Raw genomic sequence first — 20,623 nt, forward strand, 5'->3', positions numbered from 1 at the left:
AGTACACATTCCAGCTCCTGTATTCAGTCCTGTTTTTGCCAAGCCGTGTACCGTATCCTGCTCTGTTTTCCTCGACCGCGCCTTTTGCCTCTTCCTGGATGTCTGTGTCTGCTCGTGCCTCTGAACCCTGCTCGACCATGACTGCGTTCTTGCCTAACCCTGATTGTTCCTCTGCTCCGCTGATTGACCACCTGTGTACCATACCTGAGCCTGGAATAAATACCGTGATTTCTCTTACACCTAAGCCTAGTCTGGGAGTCTGCACTGCGGGTCCAGCCGCTTCGGGTGTCTGGCACCCGCCTAGCTTGACAAAACATCAATCACAGATAGCGGATACCTGTATCACTGTTACCAGCATTTGTAAACTGGACCAAATATAATAATGAAATATTACATATTTTTTACAACATTCTTATGAACTATGTTTTCAAATATACTTGACATTGACTTATGGCCTTTTTTATTACTTTAAAGCAATGAATCCTGTTGTTAATTACACTAGGCAATAACGTTCTTTTTATTAGCATACTGAGTCATTGTTTCACTGTCATCATTATGCAGTGTTTGTTTAGACTGTGCTCATATTCTAACCATGACAAATGTAACTTAGATATCCTGTCTGAGAATCGATCAAGAGAAAATCTCCCTCACCACCGAGGGATTGCCACAACGACTATTTTTTGACCAGTGGTGGGCACAGTTCAGCTAATCAGATAGCAGATAATTATCGAAGCTAATGTTTTTGCTATTGGATTAGCTTTTTAGATAAGTTTTAAAACCATCATCGGACCAATTATCTTCCAATAAATTTAATTCCGATAACATTTTTTGCTGGTAAAGTTTAACGGTCAAAAACGTTTGTGAACCCTAAAATCAAACATTTTAGTCCGTCTGTTGTGTTTTTAGCAGACTGGCTGCCTGTCGCTTGCTGATGAGGTCATCATTAAGCGCAAAACGTGATTGGCCGCTCGACGCAGGGAGCATTGTGGGTAGTGTAGTTCAGGTTCACTTTGGACATTACAATAACTTTTCCACTCGACACAAAAACAAAACAGACTAATTTTAACAGTATTTTATTTTATTTCTTTGTGGCTGTAATTTAATTGCCAAGACTCGGTGGGGGAGAGGAGCTCTCACGGCGCAACTGTGTGGACAGAGGGAGAGACTTTTCTTCACGTTTAGACAGTTTTGGATTAAATAAAGGACGCTTTATGTGGATTATTTATTCAGGTGAATCCCACTGAAACTAACAGGTAAGAATTTATATTTACTACATGTATTTTATTCTGTCAATCAATGCATTAATGGATGTATATAATACCGAGATAAACTGTGACTTCTAATACTGTGTTTTACTGCTTTTGAAAGATGATGACAGTGTTTGGGGCTTTATTTTTATTTATTTATTCATTTTTCATGTGTTCTTTGTGTTTGTGATCCTTGAATTTACCCAGCAGCCCCTGTGGCTCTTAAAGTGAAACTGGTTTATCAGAAGCCGACAGTGTAATCTGATGTGACCGCGTCCAAATCAGTACTAATAGTTATGGGTTATAGGTTATCTGTAATAAAGATACATTTTTTTGTTGTGTGGGCCACCAGAAGAGGAGGTACTGCTGGCCCACCACCAGAGGGCGCCCTGCCTGAAGTGAGGGCTTCAGGCACGATAGGGCGCTGCCGCCACGGACACAGCCGGGGGTGACAGCTGTCATTCATTATCTCATGCCAGCTGTCATCCATCTTCACTACATCATTCCACTCCATAAAAACCGGATGTCATCTCCACCTCGTTGCCGAGATATCATCTACCTGTGAAGGTAATTTCTCTGCTGAATTAATCTGAACTGTGTCTTAGTCTGAACTCTTTTTGCAGCCGCTTTCCTGTGGTGTTCCTTATCTGTGAGATTGGCGTTTGGTGTGATCAGCGACGGCTTCGCTTCACACCCCAACCAGATAAGTGGTTAGACAGGAGCTGCACGAGTGTGTGTTAGAGGTGGAGGTGGAATTCCCACAATTGTTGTTACTGGGTGTGCACGCACCCACATCTTACTGTTTTTGCTCCTCGCCAGCAGTACCAGATCTGACATTCGGAGACGGTGGCCACCTGGGGACTCGGAACTTGGCGGCTCCAGTATTCTACAGGTTCGGTGGCGGAGGAAATCGTGTGGTTCCGGTTCTTCTCAGGACAGACGTCTTCTATCCTCGAGCCTGCCCACACGTCACCTTTGTGGATTGACTGTTTGCATCAATTCCGTAATCCTGTGTTTTGGTTGTGCTCTTTCACAACAGTAAAGTGTTCATATTCGACTCTTTCATTGTCCGTTCATTTGCGCCCCCTGTTGTGGGTCCGTGTCACTATACTTTCCCAACAGGATATCTCGGCCAGCGTCATGGATCCTGAGGGTGTCAACCATCTGTTGGACAACCAATGGAAGAGCAGGGTGCACAGGCATCTGCAGGAGGCGTGATTGGTGAGTTGCAGCAAATCCTCACCGCCTTTACCGCTCGGTTGGATCTGATGACCGAGCAAAACGTCATCCTTAATCGCAGGATGGAGGCTCTCACCGTGCAGGTGGAAGCGCGCGCTCAGGGCGCTGCTGCAGCTCCTCCTCCTGCCGACCCGGTGCAGAATCTAGACGTTCCACTGGTCGTTCAACGACCCCCCCCACCATCCCCTGAAGCATACATAAGTCCCCCAGAGCCGTACGGAGGTTGTGTGGAGACGTGCGCGGACTTTCTTATGCAGTGTTCGCTCGTCTTTGCACAACGTCCCGTAATGTACGCGTCTGACGCCAGTAAGGTGGCTTATGTAATTAACTTGCTTCGTGGTGAGGCACGCGCTTGGGCTACGGTGCTTTGGGAGCAAAATTCACGGCTCCTTACCACTTATACTGGGTTTGTGAGGGAGTTCAAAATGGTTTTTGATCACCCTAACAGAGGAGAGACTGCTTCAACAGTGCTGCTGTCAATGAGACAGGGGCGCCAGTGCGCAGCCGAATATGCAGTCGACTTCCGCATCGCGGCTGCGAGGTCCGGCTGGAATAACGTTGCGCTCTGCATCGCCTTCATAAACGGACTGTCGTCGGTCCTGAAGGAGCACCTGGTAGCCAAGGAAGAACCGCGGGATTTAGATGGGCTTATTGATCTTGTTATACGGTTAGACAATCGGTTAGAGGAACGCCGTCGGGAGCGAGACGAAGGACGTGGCTGGGCACGCGCCGTCCCTCTCCCTTCCGGGTCCGAAAAGGTTCCGCCCTCCCCACGCTCTACAGCCTCAACGCTCCGTGTGGCTACAGCTCCCCCTGCTGACAAAGCTATGGACACGAGCAGGGCCACATTTAGACCACCTAACAGACAGAGGAGGCTGGCCCGCGGGGAGTGCTCTGTCTGCGGCTCGAGTGAGCATCAGCTAAGAGACTGCCCCAATCGGTTAAACACCAATGCCCGCCCCTAGAAACTGGGCTTAGGGTGGGCCAAGACATTCACGTGGGACATACACATATTTCCACACGACTCCCAGTTACAATCCTGAGCAGGGATTTAACCCTTCAAGCCCCAGCACTGGTGGACACGGGGTCAGAAGGGAATCTGCTAGACAGCAGATGGGCTAGGGAGGTAGGGCTCCCACTGGTGGCGCTCCCTTCGCCATTGCAGGTACGGGCACTAGATGGCACCCTTCTCCCTTTAATCACGCACAAGACACAACCTGTAACTCTGGTGGTGTCTGGAAATCATCGGGAGGAGATCGAGTTTTTTGTGACTCCTTCTACCTCCCGCGTGATTTTGGGCTTCCCGTGGATGTTGAAACACAATCCCCGGATTGAGTGGCCGTCTGGGGTGGTGGTTCAGTGGAGCGAAACCTGCCATCGGGTATGTTTAGGATCCTCGGTTCCTCCCGGTTTACATGCTAAGGAGGAGGTCAAAGTCCCTCCCAATCTGACGGCAGTGCCGGTTGAGTACCACGATCTTGCTGACGTCTTCAGCAAGGATCTGGCACTCACCCTTCCCCCGCACCGTCCGTACGATTGTGCCATTGATTTGATTCCGGGCGTTGAGTTCCCGTCCAGCAGGCTGTACAACCTCTCACGACCTGAGCGCGAATCAATGGAGACCTACATCCGGGACTCATTAGCTGCCGGGCTGATCCGGAATTCCACCTCCCCGATGGGGGCAGGTTTCTTGTTTGTGGGCAAGAAAGATGGCGGACTCCGTCCATGCATTGATTACAGGGGGCTGAATGAGATTACGGTTCGCAATCGATACCCATTGCCGCTGTTAGATTCAGTGTTCACGCCCCTGCATGGAGCCAAAATCTTCACCAAGTTGGATCTTAGGAATGCGTACCACCTGGTTAGGGTCCGGAAGGGAGACGAGTGGAAGACGGCATTTAACACCCCATTAGGTCATTTTGAGTACCTGGTCATGCCGTTCGGCCTCACTAACGCCCCTGCGATGTTCCAAGCTTTGGTTAATGACGTCTTGCGGGACTTCCTGCACCGATTCGTCTTCGCATATCTGGACGATATACTCATTTTTTCTCTGGACCCTGAGACTCATGTCCAGCATGTACGTCAGGTCCTGCAGCGGTTGTTGGAGAACCGGCTGTTTGTGAAGGGCGAGAAGTGTGAGTTTCACCGCACCTCTTTGTCCTTGCTGGGGTTTATCATCTCCTCCAACTCCGTCGCCCCTGATCCGGCCAAGGTTGCGGCGGTGAGAGATTGGCCCCAACCAACAAGCCGTAGGAAGCTGCAACAGTTCCTCAGCTTTGCAAATTTCTACAGGAGGTTCATTAAGGGCTACAGTCAGGTAGTTAGCCCCCTGACAGCCCTGACCTCTCCAAAAGTCCCCTTCACCTGGTCGGATCGGTGCGAAGCTGCGTTCAGGGAGTTGAAACGACGGTTCTCGACTGCACCAGTTCTGGTGCAGCCCGCCTCTGACTCAGGGATAGGAGCCGTGCTATCCCAGAGTGGAGAGACTGATAAGGTTCTTCACCCGTGTGCCTACTTTTCTCGCAGGTTGACCCCGGCTGAACAGAACTATGACGTCGGCAACCGAGAACTCCTTGCGGTGAAAGAGGCTCTTGAGGAGTGGAGACACCTGTTGGAGGGAGCGTCTGTGCCGTTCACGGTTTTCACTGACCATCGGAACCTGGAGTATATCAGGACCGCCAAGCGGCTGAACCCCAGGCAAGCCCGCTGGTCACTGTTCTTCGGGCGTTTTGACTTCTGGATCACCTATCGCCCGGGACCAAGAACCAAAGATCAGATGCCTTGTCCCGGGTACACGAAGACGAAGTCAAAACAGAGCTGTCGGATCCACCGGAGCCCATCATTCCGGAGTCCACTATCGTGGCTACCCTCACCTGGGACGTGGAGAAGACCGTCCGGGAGGCCCTGGCACGGAGCCCGGACCCCGGAACTGGACCGAAGAATCGTGTGTACGTCCCACCAGAGGCCAGAGCTGCAGTCTTGGATTTCTGTCACGGTTCCAAGCTCTCCTGTCATCTGGGGGTGCGAAGGACCGTGGCATTTTTAGCAGTTTATCATCATAAAAGATAACTTTTCTGTTATCTGATTAATGGTTATCGAAGCTAACTTTTTGGTTAGCTGTGCCCACCACTGTTTTTGACACATTCTCACACCCAACTCCTCACATTTTTACCCTTGGTTCTTGCCAGTTTCTGTCATGATGCATTTCTCTCTGACAGCAGACGGAACAATCTGCTTCACTTCCGCGTCATGAGAGAACATTCATGTTTGTTTTGGTTATGATCATGGTTAAGGTTTGGGCTTGGGTCACAGACTGACGTTCAATCAAATTGAGCTGTTTGCATCAAAATGTCAAGACTTAGGTGCAAGACTGCATTTTATGTTTTCTATGTATTACAATATTTTACTGCATCACTGTTGTCTTTTTGTATTTCCTTTTTACTTATTCTGCATCCTGTTCATTATTTTGTATTGAAAAGACTATCATCAAGACTTATGATCAATACATTGTTATCTGTCTTTGATCACTTTTCAACACAAACTCTGAGGGACTGATGGGATAGGCTCCAGCCCCCCTGTGACCCTTAACTGGAATAAGTGGGTGTGGAAAATGGATGGATGGATCTCTGAGTTTTCTGTAGCCTTACATTCTCAAGAGTAAAGATGACAGAACGACTGAAACAGACGAGGCAGCCATCGCTGCTGAGCCCATCCATGGCTGCAAAACGAGACCAGCAGGCATGAACACGCCTACGACCACAAGACATAACCTGTGAGTAGAAATCTTTACACACTACAATGTACAACATTTAAAAACACAATGGAAGTGACATGAAAGACAATTACAAGTTTGAATCCAAACCTGCAGCGATGGGGATTCCTACAAGGTTGTAAACAAGAGCGAAGATGAAGTTGATGCGGATCCTCTGTACTGTTTTCTTAGACAGCTCCACACTGGCCACCACATCCATCAGATCATTCTAACAGCATAAAAAAAAAAACACCCCGTCAAGCAGATGACATGTGACACTGGCTCTTCACTGACCATCAGACAAAATGTGCCACCTACTCGAATAAGGACAATGTCCGCCGCCTCGATAGCTACGTCTGTGCCAGTACCGATGGCGATACCGACGTCAGCACAGGCGAGGGCAGGTGAGTCATTGACTCCGTCTCCAACCATTGCAACACGCAGGCCTTTTTCCTGAAGCTCCTGCACTTTTGCAACCTTATGTGAAGGCAGCACCTGTGCAAACACCTTTTTGATCCCCACCTGTCAAACAGCCAGATGACTCTTTCATTTCTCTGTTCTTTCAGGAACTTTTAACCCTTTAATCTGCAAAGTAGCTTTCTTATGCCAGAAAACATCCTTATTTACTTTTGTTATTCCTTTTAAGATCACAACATCACCTTCTGAAAGTCTGGAAACATGCCCCTGGGTAACACACAATCAAAACAAACCAGCCCTTCACAGGATACAACACTGTGGAGTGTCTCCAAAATAATAATAAGAAAAGTAATACTCATAAATAATAGTTTATAGGCTGCTCCCTTTCTTCAGTCAGGACCACCACAGCAGTTCCAAGATGGAGCTGCATGATGAATTGGCAGAAGTCCTATGCCAGATGTCCATCCAGACACAACTCCACATTACATGGAGAAATGTAGCAGGGTCAGGGTTTGAACAGATAATCTTCTGCATTGAAACTAAGCACACTACCCACTTGGCCACCACCCGTGCTAACATACATGGCAATAAATTCAATTCTGATTCTGATTTATGTAGCATTTTAAAGAGAAAAATTTACAAAGTGCTGAACATAATAAAACAAGAGCAATTGAGATTTCCGAAGTTCACCAATCCGGATCCGGATCACCTCCAAAATTTAGTGGAGTCTTCCAAGCCATAATATCTATCTGTGGTACAAATCTGGTGAGAATCTGTGAAGTAGATATGACGTAATCCTACAAAGCCTATATAAAGTGAAATCTTGATCCAGAATCTGCATACAGATCCAGATCACGAACAAAATTTCACAGTCAGTTTCAAACAAACTGTGAGAGCGAGTTTTTGGAAATTGTCCCCTGGACGAGCTGTGTCAGATTTGCAGGAATGTTTTTTGTTTTTTTTTTACCTGTGCAGCTATAGCTTTTGCAGTGCGCCTGTTGTCTCCTGTTATCATGGCCACCTCGATGCCCATGCTGTTGAGTGTGTGCACTGCTAGAGCTGACTCTGTTTTGACTGTGTCTGCGATGGCTAACATGGCACACAACGCACCTACAGGGAACACAAGTGAAACACGGGCGTCTTTGAGGTGCTGCAGATTAGAAATAACATCACATCATGGTTTGCATGAATTATACCCACCATCTATTGCTACTAGAATAGCTGTCTGCCCTTTTGCTTCATGGCTGGACATGGCAGCATCAACATCTGCTCCAATGTGATGGCCGTTCCTCCTCATCCATTCTCTGTTTCCAATCAGCACAGTGTAAGACAAGACCTCACCTGAAAGCAAAGATAATTAATCTTGTTTTGACAGAGATGATGCAGCTAAACAACCAAACACTTCTGACCAATCAAGTGGTAAAGATCATGATGAAATGGAACACAATTAAAACCATCATAGTAAGTTGGCAGATCTGTTACTCAGAAACACTCCCCAAAGGTCCATACATATAATTCCCCAGAGTCCTCCAAATGCCCTGGACCTCAACAGTCTCCCTACAACTTCACAGTCCAATGAAGGTATGGCCAATCCATATGATCAATATATCCCAGCATTCCAAAGAGCCAAGGCTTCACGGCATCCCAGCAATGGACAATCCAAGGTGATTCACACTCGGAGAGAGTACAGTATCCAAGGATTGTCCAGAGAGGCCAGGTACACTCTAAAAAATGAACTACTGTCTCAGTGAGAAAAACTGATGTAACAATTTGCATAGACTGCAAATTATTACATCACTTTTTCTCATTGAGACAGCAGTTCATTTTTTTTTAAAGAGTGTACCAAAGACATCCAGTCATCATCTTAGGTCAGTGGTTAGCATTAAGCTCTCACAACCATACAGTCAGATAGGAAGCACCAGCACCCTGAAGACTTGGACTTTCTTTCTCCTGCATCGGTATCGCCATCACTGGAAGCCACATGCGTCTCTGTCTCCGTCTTAAACACTCACGTCTCAGGGACATTCTCAAGGACCACGGATTTGAAAGCTGGCCTTAATACATACAACCCCAGTGGTCTAATGGATAAGACATTGACCTTTTAAGACAGGGATTGTGGGTTCAAGCCTCACCTGGGGTGAGTACTTATATATATTACAGAAATTGACAAATTTATCACCTCCACTGACTGAAAAGGTTCCTCTAAATTAAGCTGCTATGTTTATATTCTGCACACCTTGGCAGAGGTGGGGCGAAGTCACCATCAATTCACTCTCAAGTCATGACTCAGCAAGTCCCAAGTCAAGTCTCAAGTCATAATGACCACCAGTTGTTTGCAAGCTGACTTGAAAATGACGACAGTGGCTTCGTCCCCCTCTGCACCTTGGGGGGTGATTTGCTGAAGTGAAACAACTGAAGTTACTTGTTTTTTTCAAACACATCATTTAGCAGTTAAAGCAACAGACGTCAGACCCACAGATTTGGTCAGACCTGCAGTCGGGTCTTCATCATCAGCCAGCAGGCTGCTTTCATCAGTGGTGGCTCCAGGCAGCAGAAAACGTTCTTCATTTTGCTGCTGTAGCAGATGTTCTACTCCAGAGACCCGGCAACTGATTCCACAGCCAGGAACTGCCTGAAACTCCCGGCAGTAGCCCAGCATATCGGAACCCAACTCCTATAAAGTGCACAAACAGAGAAGTGTGGCCATGGACATTCAGGCTAGAAAGCAAAAAAGAAAAGCTGTGATCTGTGATGTGGGGTTTTCTCACCTCTCTACAGTGCTTAGCGACCGCCATGCCCAGCGGGTGCTCGCTGTTAGCCTCTGCTGTGCCGACCACTGCCAAGATCTTCCTTAGGGGCATGCGGGTCATTTCCCACAAGACCAGAACACGTGTCACCCGCGGCATGCCATTTGTAATCGTACCAGTCTTATCAAACATCACTACACCAATCTGAGCCGTGACAGAGACGAGAAACACACACACCCACACGAAACAAACAAAACAAAAAAAACGGAATCATTGCTCGCACCTGATCATCGATTCAGCCTGATGATAACCGAATACAGGCTTCCAGAAGTCTGTCACAGTACAACTCTACAAAGCTTGAATTACATTGTTCAATATTTGTGATATTAAAAAGAGAGAGAGGGAAACATATACTGTGAGGGGAAAAATGCAGAATCTACATCGGTCCTGCAATGAACAAGAAAATTTCTGGAGTTACACCTAACTCTTAAACAGTCTAAAAGATTTAGTGAAGACTGGTTATAACTTGTTCATAATTAGGCAAATTGTTCCCTGCTCTGGTAATAGTGTGGGGTTTGGGACAGCAAAAATGTAGACAGGTGTGTGAGTGAATTACTCGCAGCCAGCTGTATGTTATCATCTATCATCAGGATGAACCCTATTGCAACTGATTTGACTTTGATGGACCAGATCAATGCAAAAAATAAAAAATAATAAATAAATAAAAAAAAAAAAAGCAACTTTACTTTGACTATATAATATCTCTTAGATTTGTCTGCCACCTGTTGGATGCTTATTTGATGCTGGATAATTTATCAAAACCTATAAACAGCTGTGTTTGAGCTTACATGTACTTTCTCAGCTCCTGAACATGGCACACTGTGTGTTAATCAGTCCACTCCTCCCAGCTATAAATTTAAGCTTTTAAATACCAGGTGAAGTAAACCACAGAATGAAAAAGTAAAATCGGAATTAAAGAATGGATAAAATATGTGGCTGGGAATGCTACAAAAACATTAATTGTGAAGGTCAACTTGTAACACTGATCAGAAATGTTTTAAAACCTCATGTTTCAAAACAATGTTTGGGGTTCCATATCAAAAGCTATGCTAAATTGGGCCTCAATGCATAACCAACCACTTTAACCCCTTAACGCCTGAATTTATATAGCTGTATATAAAAAATGTTTTGTGTGTGTTTTTGCCTTTAAGTAGATGGTAAATAATGTTGAGATTATTAATTTCACTTTTGCACAAAAAATAAATAGTAATTTTGGTATTTTGGTAATGACTTTATGTTATAATGTTATAATAATAATAATGGTATGTTGCAAATTTGCGACAACAGGCATACTGGTCAATTTGGTATGTTGCATATTTGAGTCAAATATTGTAGCATATATGCGACAATAGGCGTTAAGGGGTTAAAACAAATGTTTTGAAACATTACAGTTGATTTGCACCCTCGAGTATTGAAACATCATAAAATTATATATAATTTGTCCACCATCCATGTTTGGATCTGGTTTGAAATCTATGACTGTAATGTTTTTCCCCCCTTTCCTGAGCGTAGGCTGCCAATCCAGGAATTCGCATGTGATGTGCTACTGAAGAACAAGAGTGCAGTCACAATTCAAAATACTAATAGCTCATTGCCTTGTGTGCCATCTCCAGTGGCTCTCCTCCTTTGATGAGGATCCCGTTCTGGGCTCCGACGCCTGTGCCCACCATGACGGCGGTTGGGGTTGCCAGCCCCAGAGAACACGGGCAGGCAATGGACAGAACAGTGATGGAAGTCTGAAAGGCAAAGCGGACGATAACCTCTGCCTTGGAGATGTTGGAGTTGTAACCCTGTGAGGAAGAAGCCAGGTCATAATTTCAATTTTGAGCAAAAACTGTATGTTTGTTTGCTGAAGTTCTGATCTGCACACATACCGGGAAGTTCTCCTTCACAATGTCAAAGTTGACAAACCCGACAGCCAGCCAGACCACTAGGGTCAGCAGAGAAATGAGAATGATGAACGGCACAAAATATCCACTGAGCCGGTCCGCAAACTGCTGGATGGGGGCCTGAGCACACAATATTGTAAAAACTATAACCTTTCTTAATCATTTAGGAAAAATTTACAAGCTTTGAATCAGGACTTCTCGTTTGCAATCAAGATACTTTTTCTTTTTCAGTGTTTTATTCACAAAATTTAAGGCTGAATTTCAAATAATTGTTCTGCTCTCTGACCACTAGGAGGAGCCACGAGTCTTCTAACCAACAGAATCCACCTAAATGCTTCCACCCTTTTACTGTTGTTACTCCTTAGACCAGGGAAATACCAGTATTTCCTCAAATAAACACGGTTGTCTCACACTGAAATCTCCCAGGAGTTGAGTTGTTGCAGGAAGACGATAATATGTTTCTACTTCTTTGACCCAGCATTGACCTCAGTCAATATTGTTTTAAGACTCTTTATTAACTGATGTCATTTTTTTGTCAGTTTTTGTTACACATATTTTATAATTGTTATTCAGTGCATCCGCAAAGTATTCACAGGGCTGCACTTTTTCCACATTTTTTATGTGACAGCTTTATTCAAAAATGGTTGAAATTCATTTTTCCCCTCAAATGACTGCACAGAATACCCCATAATGATTACATGAAAAGTTTTTTTTTTATATTTTTGCAAATGTATTAAAAAACAACAACAACAAACAAAAACAAATCAAAAACAACTAAGAAAACACATGCACATAAGTATTCACCGCCTTTGCCATGAAGCTCAAAATTGAGCTCCTGTTTCCAATGATCATCCTTGAGATGTTTCTACAGCTTAAGTGAAGTCCACCTGGGGTAAATTCATTTGATTGGAGATGAATTGGAAAGACACACACCTGTCTAAATATAAGGTCTCACACTTGGCAGTGCATGTCAGAGCACAAACCAAGCATGAAGTCAAAGGTGTCAATCCTGTCTCGGAGGTCTAGTATTGGCTCCGAGGCACAAATCTGGGAAAGGATACAGCAACATTTCTGCTGCTTTCAAGGTCCCAATGAGCAAAGTGGCCTCCAACATCCATAAATGGAAGAAGTTCAGATCCACCAGGACTTTTCCTAGAGCTGGCCGCCTGTCTAAACTGAGCCATCAGGGAAGAAAGGGCTTAGTCAGGTAACCAAGAACCCAATGGTCACTCTGTCAGAGGTCACTCTGTCAGAGCTCCAATATTCCTCTGTGGAGAGAGGAGAACCTTCCAGAAGGACAACCATCTCTGCAACAATCCACCAATCAGGCCTGTATGGTAGAGTGGCCAAACGGAAGCCATTCCTTAGTAAAAGGCACATGGCAGCCCACCTGAAATTTGCCAAACAAATTTTTAACAAATATTAGCACAAAATCACAAATACATAAAACCGCATTAGCATGAAAACAATACCTATATTCATTTACTAGGCACAGACTACCTGTTTGAGCTGACTAATTCACCTGCCAAGGTTCACGCACTTTCTTCACTGAGTGAAGGGAGTGGTGGCAGCTCCAGCGGGTTTTCTTCTTTTAAGGGTTAAATTAACTTAATAAATGGCTTTTGACTAGTTGACGAATAAATAGTCAACTCGTCGGATGTTAGCTAGTCGTAGTCGACTATTACAAGTCATCATCCCAGTCAATCTAATGCCTTGGGTCTTGGATGGCAATCACCCACACAGACAAGCAGTCCATCCACACCTCTTGAAATTAATTGCTGACCTTCCACAGTCATGTGAAACACGGGTGTCCGCCTGAGCCAAAACCCCCCCCCCCCCCCCCCCCCCCAAAAAAAAAAAAACTGGCATTGAAACTCCCTCGCAATGCAAAGCATACTCCTGATCTTAGTCTCCCTAAGCAGCCACTCATTTGACATAAGGTCATTTCAGCAATACCCAAGGATCATCCGATCATCTGAGACTTGGTACCAAACACATTCAGTTGTTGTCTTAGGTCACTGGTTAGCACAACAAGTATCACAACCATACAGCAAGACAGGATGCACCAAGACCCTAAGGATGTGGATCAACATTCTCCTGCAAAGATATCAACATCACCAAATGAGAGACATGAATGTGACTGCCGAGATAAGTCAATGTCTGCACTTTGGCCATACAGACACGCTTCTGATGGCTGTGTCCAGCTTCCCAAATGTTGCATTGAGAGTAGCCATCGATTATACATAAATCACAGTATCGTCTCACCAAGAAAAGTACTGAAGTCACTGGTTTCACAACCATACCCAACACCTAGCCCTTGCAAGCACTGAAAAGTAAAGGACTCAGCACACATCCCTGAGAAACCTGTTTTCACCGGAGAAAACCGTGCGAGTCTCTGCATCCGCTCCTTACACCACTCATAGCATCTGCGTGTAGGTTGACTATGATGTCCAGCATCTTTCTGGGGAACCCACAAATTTTCAGGATGTCCCAGAGGGTGGTTCTTGTGGTTGTGAGTGTGTGGTTTATGAGTAGTGACAGAGCTAAATTGGGTTCAGTAGTTGACTTCTTGAAGCCAGACTGCTTGTGAGGCACTTGTGAATTGTTTTCATGTTTCATTACAACAAAAGCATGTTTTAGTTGAAATACTGAAAAACTGCAGTGTTTAGACAGAAATTTTTAATTTAGTTTTAGTCATAGAGAAAATTCACAAATGAAGCTTTTCATTACATTTATACTTCTACATCTAAACACTCCCGACATATTGCATGATATTTCAGTATATTCAGTGGCCAAGAGAAGCATTTTACTGCAGTGTTTTGCCCCATACATCTGCTTCTATTTTAACAATCAAACTAAATACTGGACTGATTAACACTGTTTTTATCCCAAGTGAAATGTTTAACCATAATCTAAGTCTGTTTGCTTTTGTTTGCCGAAAGGAAGCGTGAAATTTCATCTCATTTTTTCATCTCATTTCATTGTAATCAGTGATGTAATTATTATTTTTTATTTATGCTGGCATTATAATTAAGCCATGAAATAAGAGGTTGCCAATGAAATATTTTCATTTAAATTATCATTGACAAAATTATTTATTGAAACATTTTGTTTTCCTTTTCTTTTTGCTTTCATGTTATTAATTTAATAAGCTGTCTATTTTTATACAAACTATAATTCACTGTGAATGTTAACATCACTCACTGATGGATGTTACAATAAGGCCCCAAAATGCCCTGTTTCACAATTTTTTTTAAAATCATGAACAGTAATAATCTTAAATTATTATATACTTTTTAACATTAGGATTCCAAAAATAGGATGGGATGGCTTTCTTCTTGTCCTCCATCAAATATTTGTGGAGAAGAATTGAAACAAAATTAAATGAACTGCAGACCTACAAAATTATGCCACACCTTTAAAAAACAAAGGTTTAAACAAAAATTCTAATTTTGAACAACAGATTTTTGCCGAGAAACATCATATAAAGGTTCAAGCGCCTCTTACTTTAGATGTTTGGGCCTCTTCCACCAGTCTGACAATTTGAGACAGAGTTGTGTCTGCTCCCACGTGAGTGGCCTCCACCAGAAGAGAACCATGAGAATTAATGGAGCCGGCGATCACCACACTGCCCACTTTCTTACGAACAGGCATGGGCTCACCTGAGAGGAACAGAATCAAGTTCTCACATTTCTCAGCTCTGACTGATCTGGTTATTCAAACAGTTCAGCCTCAGATGGACTGAGTAAAAAAACGTAACTGCAACAATTTTATTAGGAGTGAGATTGGTGATGCAAGTGAAATCCAGTTTGTTCATCAACACAGCAGAAGATCCTCCATAAAACCATCAAAAATATCAACTCCAAAACAAAAGCATATCATGGTTTTCCCTGAAATAAAAATAAACATTTGGAAAGGGAGGTGTTCCAGGCACATCCATTTGGGAGGAGACTCCGGGGAAGATCCAGGACTAGGTGGAGATATTATATCTCCACACTGGCCTGGGAAAAAAAAGCCTGGGATCCACTGCTGGAGCTCTTGCCCCAATTACCCAATCCCGAAGATGAGTGATGAGTGTAATTTGGAAAGTTACCTCAATCATATCCAGCAAAATGAGCTGCAATTTAAAACAGCAGCAGTTGTTGATGCCAAAAACTTGAAAAATTTTTCCTTAAAAGACCAAAACATTCTTCAAAATGTCTGAAAAACTTTTTAGATCATGACTTGCTTTTTTAAAGAGGTGAGGCTGGTGGTTAAATTTGAGGAAAGGAGAGACAACATTATGATAAGCAGAAAACCCTGAAAGGCAAACTGATGGGACTGGATGGCAGTGTTCATGGCAGTGTGAATACCACTTGCCACACATTCGCTGTTTGTTCTGAATCACATAACAAACAGAATTTTCAGTTTTCAAATTGCCTTTTGTTTTGTTACAAATAAAAAAGGACATATTTAGAAATACAGATTTATTTGTAAAAACCAACACACACGCTACATTAACTTGTGTGTTGGTTTTTACGTATAAACCGACCAACCACAGATGACAATCCCACAATGCCTTTCGGCATGTGTGTCTGTAAACGCAAAAACCTCCCAAATTAGTGCATTACTTTAAAACTAAAACATATAGCCGATATTTTCACTTTGTACAACGACAGAGGTGATATTAATTTCAATAACTTTTCCGGAATGAGTTTGTTTAAAATTTTAACCATACGTCAAAGCTGTCTTGCTGTGCATGACTCCTGTGATACGTCTGTGAGTCTGTATGGCTGTGAAAATAAATGATCTCCCCGCCTTCCTTTCTCTCTGTTAGCCAGCTCTCCTCTGCTGGCATAAGATTGAACTCTGCCTCTCATAGCTGTCTGTCTGCTACAAAACATGTAACAGGCAAACACTAAAATGTATGATTTCAGGCTTTACAAATGGCTTTAACTGTTAAGCTTTATTCACTATGCCTGCAAAAATATGTTAGCAGTCTAAAAGTCATCGGAACTAAATTTAGCGGAAGCTAATTGGTCCGCTGATGGTTTTCAAAGTTAGCTAAAAAGCTAAATCAGCTAACAAAAAGTTAGCTTTGATTATTAGGGGTTAGCAGATTAGCGGAACTGTGCCCACCACTGTGTGACACATGGTGTATTCGGTGTGATTGTGCAATGTTCACATCTAGTGGACATGATGATTGCATGCCGCAGACTATGCACATTACAATATTTCCTTTGTACACTGAAAAGGATGTGGGGAGCGGGGGCCTGGCACATCGGGGGCACAATGAGGACGTGCCTACATGATCAGACGGCTCTGAATGCTGGTGGGTTGCCATTTTGGATGCCAGTTCATATGACAGTTCGAATGCCATTTGAGCTAGCAGTCACTCAGCAGTACGACGACCACGGTATGTATATTCCCCAGTTCGAATGCAGGTTGACAGTAGTGTGCCTGTTCTCTACATTCATGCTGGCCTGCCAATTTGGTGTATTTCCCTCAGTGCCACATGAATGCTATCTGAGGAATTCAAATGTAGCTCGAATGCAGCACGGATTGCATGAATGTCATTCGAATATCAATTCACTGGGGTAAAACATTGAAATGGAAGATTTTCTGCTCCAGTTTACATCAAACCTGACTTATATGTGGAGGCTGGTTCTGAAATTACCAGGAGAGGTCAAATTTGCCAAAGGTCAATCATTTTAGTCAAGGTCACATTTGTTGGCATTCTCCTCCCAAGGTCCTTTTGATGATTTTTAATTTGGTGCGTCATTGAAAATTAAAAAATAGGCATAAACAACTTAAAAATGTGAAATTTGAAAGAAATGCATGAATACTACAGCAAAGCTAGATAACAGGTTTAAACACTGGATAACAAAGGGTATCACCTCCTATTGTATGATATCATCTAATAAATACCCAGACTGCTTTCAATGGTTCAAAGAAACATTCTATTTGGAGAAACAGATCTTTTTAGACATCTCCAACTGAGAAATTATTTCGATACGAATATTAAGACTACCAGAGAGGTGGGCATGAGTCTGATAAAGATATTTGTTGATGCATGTAAGGGTGATAACAAAAGGAAAATAATCTCCAGGATTTACTCATCACTGCAACTGGAGAGAGGTCTCTCCACAACATACATTAAATCTAGATGGGAAAAGGAAATCAACATAAAACTAAATGTCTATTGTGTATTAAATATCTGTAATACACAATCTATAACTACTAGTTCTGATCTTTGGAAGGAGTTTGCCTGGAAGAATATTGTAAGTTTTTTATAACACCCAAAAAAAAAAAAAAAAAATCACAAACCAAAAATCCTGAACATAGGCAGTGTTGGAGAAAATGTGGTAATAAGTCTGCGGGTCACTTCCACATTTTTTGGGAGTGTCCCACTGTAGCTCAGTTCTGGACAGATGTGACAACAGAAATTAGATTAATAACCCGCCTAAAGATTACTTTCGATTTTAGCACCATATACTTGGGTAACCTGCCATCAGGACTGGAAAAACATAACCGATATTTGCTGTAAATATTACTGGTGAGCAGAAAAAATTCTATAACCAGGAAATGGCTGAATAAGGAGCCCCCAACAGTAGTGGAATGGATTGAAATACGAGGTCTGTCCATAAAGTATCGTACCTTTTTATTTTTTTTAAAACTATATGGATTTGATTCATGTGTTTTCACGTCAGACAAGCTTGAACCCTCGTGCGCATGCGTGAGTTTTTCCACGCCTGTCGGTGACGTCATTCGCCTGTGAGCACGCCTTGTGGAAGGAGTGGTCCCGCCCCGTCGTCGGATTTTCATTGTCTGGAAATGGTGGAATGATTTGGGTTTTTTTTCCATCAGAATTTTTTCAGAAGCTGTTAGAGACTGGCACCTGAAAACCATTCGAAAAATTTATCTGGCTTTCGGTGAAAATTTTACGGGCTTCACAGAGAATTCACAGAGCCATTGTGGGCCGTCCTTAAAGCTGTAGTTACAGTCCTTATTCTCTGTGAAGCCCGTAAAATTTTCACCGAAAGCCAGATAAATTTTTCGAATGGTTTCTAGGTGCCAGTCTCTAACAGCTTCTGAAAAAATTCTGACGGAAAAAAAACCAAATCATTCCGCCATTTCCAGACAATGAAAATCCGACGAGGGGGCGGGACCACTCCTTCCACAAGGCGTGCTCACAGGCGAATGACGTCACCGACAGGCGTGGAAAAACTCACGCATGCGCACGAGGGTTCAAGCTTGTCTGACGTGAAAACATATGAATCAAATCCATATAGTTTAAAAAAAAAATAAAAAGGTACGATACTTTATGGACAAACCTTGTAATTAAAGAAATCCACACTATGGAAAGAATGACCCTCTCTAAGGTGTGCTGTTGATAAGTATACAAATTATTGGAGGTATTACTTAAACCTTTCATAATTTTCTTTCCTTTTGTTATTACTAAGCTATATTGTTGTTGTAGTTGTTGTTTATGGTTATGACTGGTGCTCCACGGAGGTCCTCGATGGGGCTGAGGAACACGTGTAGAATTGTGAAGGACTCTCAGACACATTGATACTATTATGGGTAACCTGTGATGTTTTTCTTTTGTTTTTGATATTTGAATGATCTTTTGCTGCATTGCACCACATGTGGAGCCTGAATGTCAAGTTTCCCACCTGACTCCTGTCTGTTGACTTCTTGTTGTTTTTTTGTTTGTACTGTGTCTACTAAAACAAAATAATAAAAAAAGAAAATAAAAAATAAATAAATTTTGGCACTGGTCAAGGTCAAGGAATTTGATTTCCAACCTAGTTTGTTCTAGATGTGGTACCTGTTAGTCTCCTATTCCACCACAGCTGTCACATTCTTGTACCTGTGATGAGCGACTCATCTGCCATTGAGCTTCCTTCGATCACTTTCCCATCAACTGGAAACTTTCCTCCAGGGACGATCTTCACAATGTCACCTCTCTGCACCAGCTCCACCACCACCTGCTCCTCACTGACATACAAAACCAGACTGCTTTTAAAAATGAGATTAAAGCTTCTCTCACTCAGAAAGCACACATGCGATATGTTAGCCGCAATTGGCGTGCCATACATCCCGCAGACATGACTGCATTCACTGCCAAACTCACTGAAACTGCCAGTGTGTGTGAAGTGTGTGACCTCTGTGCGTGCACACTGTGTGATTGCTGCGTGTATGCAGTGTTCAGTAGAGTGTCTTTTGCTACTTCCTGGCCAGTGTTTTATCCCCTTTATCGTTTTTTCTTACATTTTATAGTAAATTTCAATTTTCTGAACAACTTGGTGTTTTCCATCCTGTGTCACAGACGACGTGTGTGTGAAGAGTTAGCAGCGTGTAAGAGGAGACCGCGCAATCAGTGGAGCTAAGTGGTGGCAGTTTTGAACATGGCGTGGTGCAAAATTTGGCTTAGCAATTCAAGTCTGAGAATATGAAAAGATATATGCTTTGCCACACCCACAACATGGAACAGGCTTGAGTCCTGGAGGGCAATCATCCAGGCAGAAAACAGGTCCATCCTCACTTTTTGAAAGTAACCATCTATCAGCTGATCAGTTGCAGCCAGGTGAAACATGGACGTTCCCTTGGCCTCTGCGTGCTGGATCATGCACAGAGAAATGGGCCACATGGCCAAAATGTCATAGTTGATGTCCCCTCATACTGCAAATGATCCTCCTCATCTGTGTCTCCCTAAAGCCTCTGTGCCACAGACACACTCCTTTCCGGTCTTTCTCCAGCTTGATCAGAACACCCCTGTCTAGACCCATGTCAGTGGCCTGGCTCTGGCTACAGCTCAGAGCGCTCACCCCAGTCAGACAAACCACACTGTCCAGACTATGTGTCTATGAGACAAGTATATTGGGGTGTGCATTGTGGACAAACTACAGTATTTCAGGGTGTGTTGCATAGCATTTCCTCTTATTTGCATGGCTGTAGCATGCAAATGTTGACACAGGTACGCATATTTTGAGGCAGACATGTCCTCCTTCCTCTTTGACAAAAAGGATTATGGTTCAGCACCATGGACAGCTCCCAGCAGACTGACAACAAAAAGGATGACAGTCTGATAAGTTTGTGACATAACATACACAACACAACACAACAACACAGCAATGAACTACTTTTTTTTTTTGCCACTGTATTCTTCAGGGGTGGGTGAAAGATGCTGCTGGTAACTCTCCAAAATCACAGACAGTCATATCTGTGTGTGACCCAGGCCTTAGTAACTGTTCAATTGACACAAAGTCATTCCAGCAGCATCCAAAGAGC

The 20,623-nt window shown here is 43.5% G+C and overlaps 1 protein-coding gene across 1 annotated transcript in view; it reads right to left on the reverse strand.

The window, feature by feature from the left end:
* The window catches only part of atp7b (ATPase copper transporting beta), a 70,875-nt gene that overhangs the window by 2,380 nt on the left and 47,872 nt on the right, over window positions 1-20,623 (reverse strand). Inside the window, exons 10-20 of the mRNA XM_034177982.1 lie at window positions 19,203-19,330; window positions 14,858-15,012; window positions 11,336-11,470; window positions 11,057-11,251; window positions 9,423-9,605; window positions 9,145-9,328; window positions 7,855-7,995; window positions 7,622-7,764; window positions 6,556-6,759; window positions 6,349-6,466; window positions 6,134-6,236 (exon numbers count right to left, since the gene is read on the reverse strand). Of these exons, the coding sequence (XP_034033873.1) occupies window positions 6,134-6,236; window positions 6,349-6,466; window positions 6,556-6,759; window positions 7,622-7,764; window positions 7,855-7,995; window positions 9,145-9,328; window positions 9,423-9,605; window positions 11,057-11,251; window positions 11,336-11,470; window positions 14,858-15,012; window positions 19,203-19,330 (1,689 nt within the window). The remainder of the gene's footprint in view (window positions 1-6,133; window positions 6,237-6,348; window positions 6,467-6,555; window positions 6,760-7,621; window positions 7,765-7,854; window positions 7,996-9,144; window positions 9,329-9,422; window positions 9,606-11,056; window positions 11,252-11,335; window positions 11,471-14,857; window positions 15,013-19,202; window positions 19,331-20,623) is intronic.

The sequence above is a fragment of the Thalassophryne amazonica genome, chromosome 1 (genome assembly GCF_902500255.1).
Source record: "Thalassophryne amazonica chromosome 1, fThaAma1.1, whole genome shotgun sequence".
Taxonomy (NCBI): Eukaryota; Metazoa; Chordata; class Actinopteri; order Batrachoidiformes; family Batrachoididae; genus Thalassophryne; species Thalassophryne amazonica.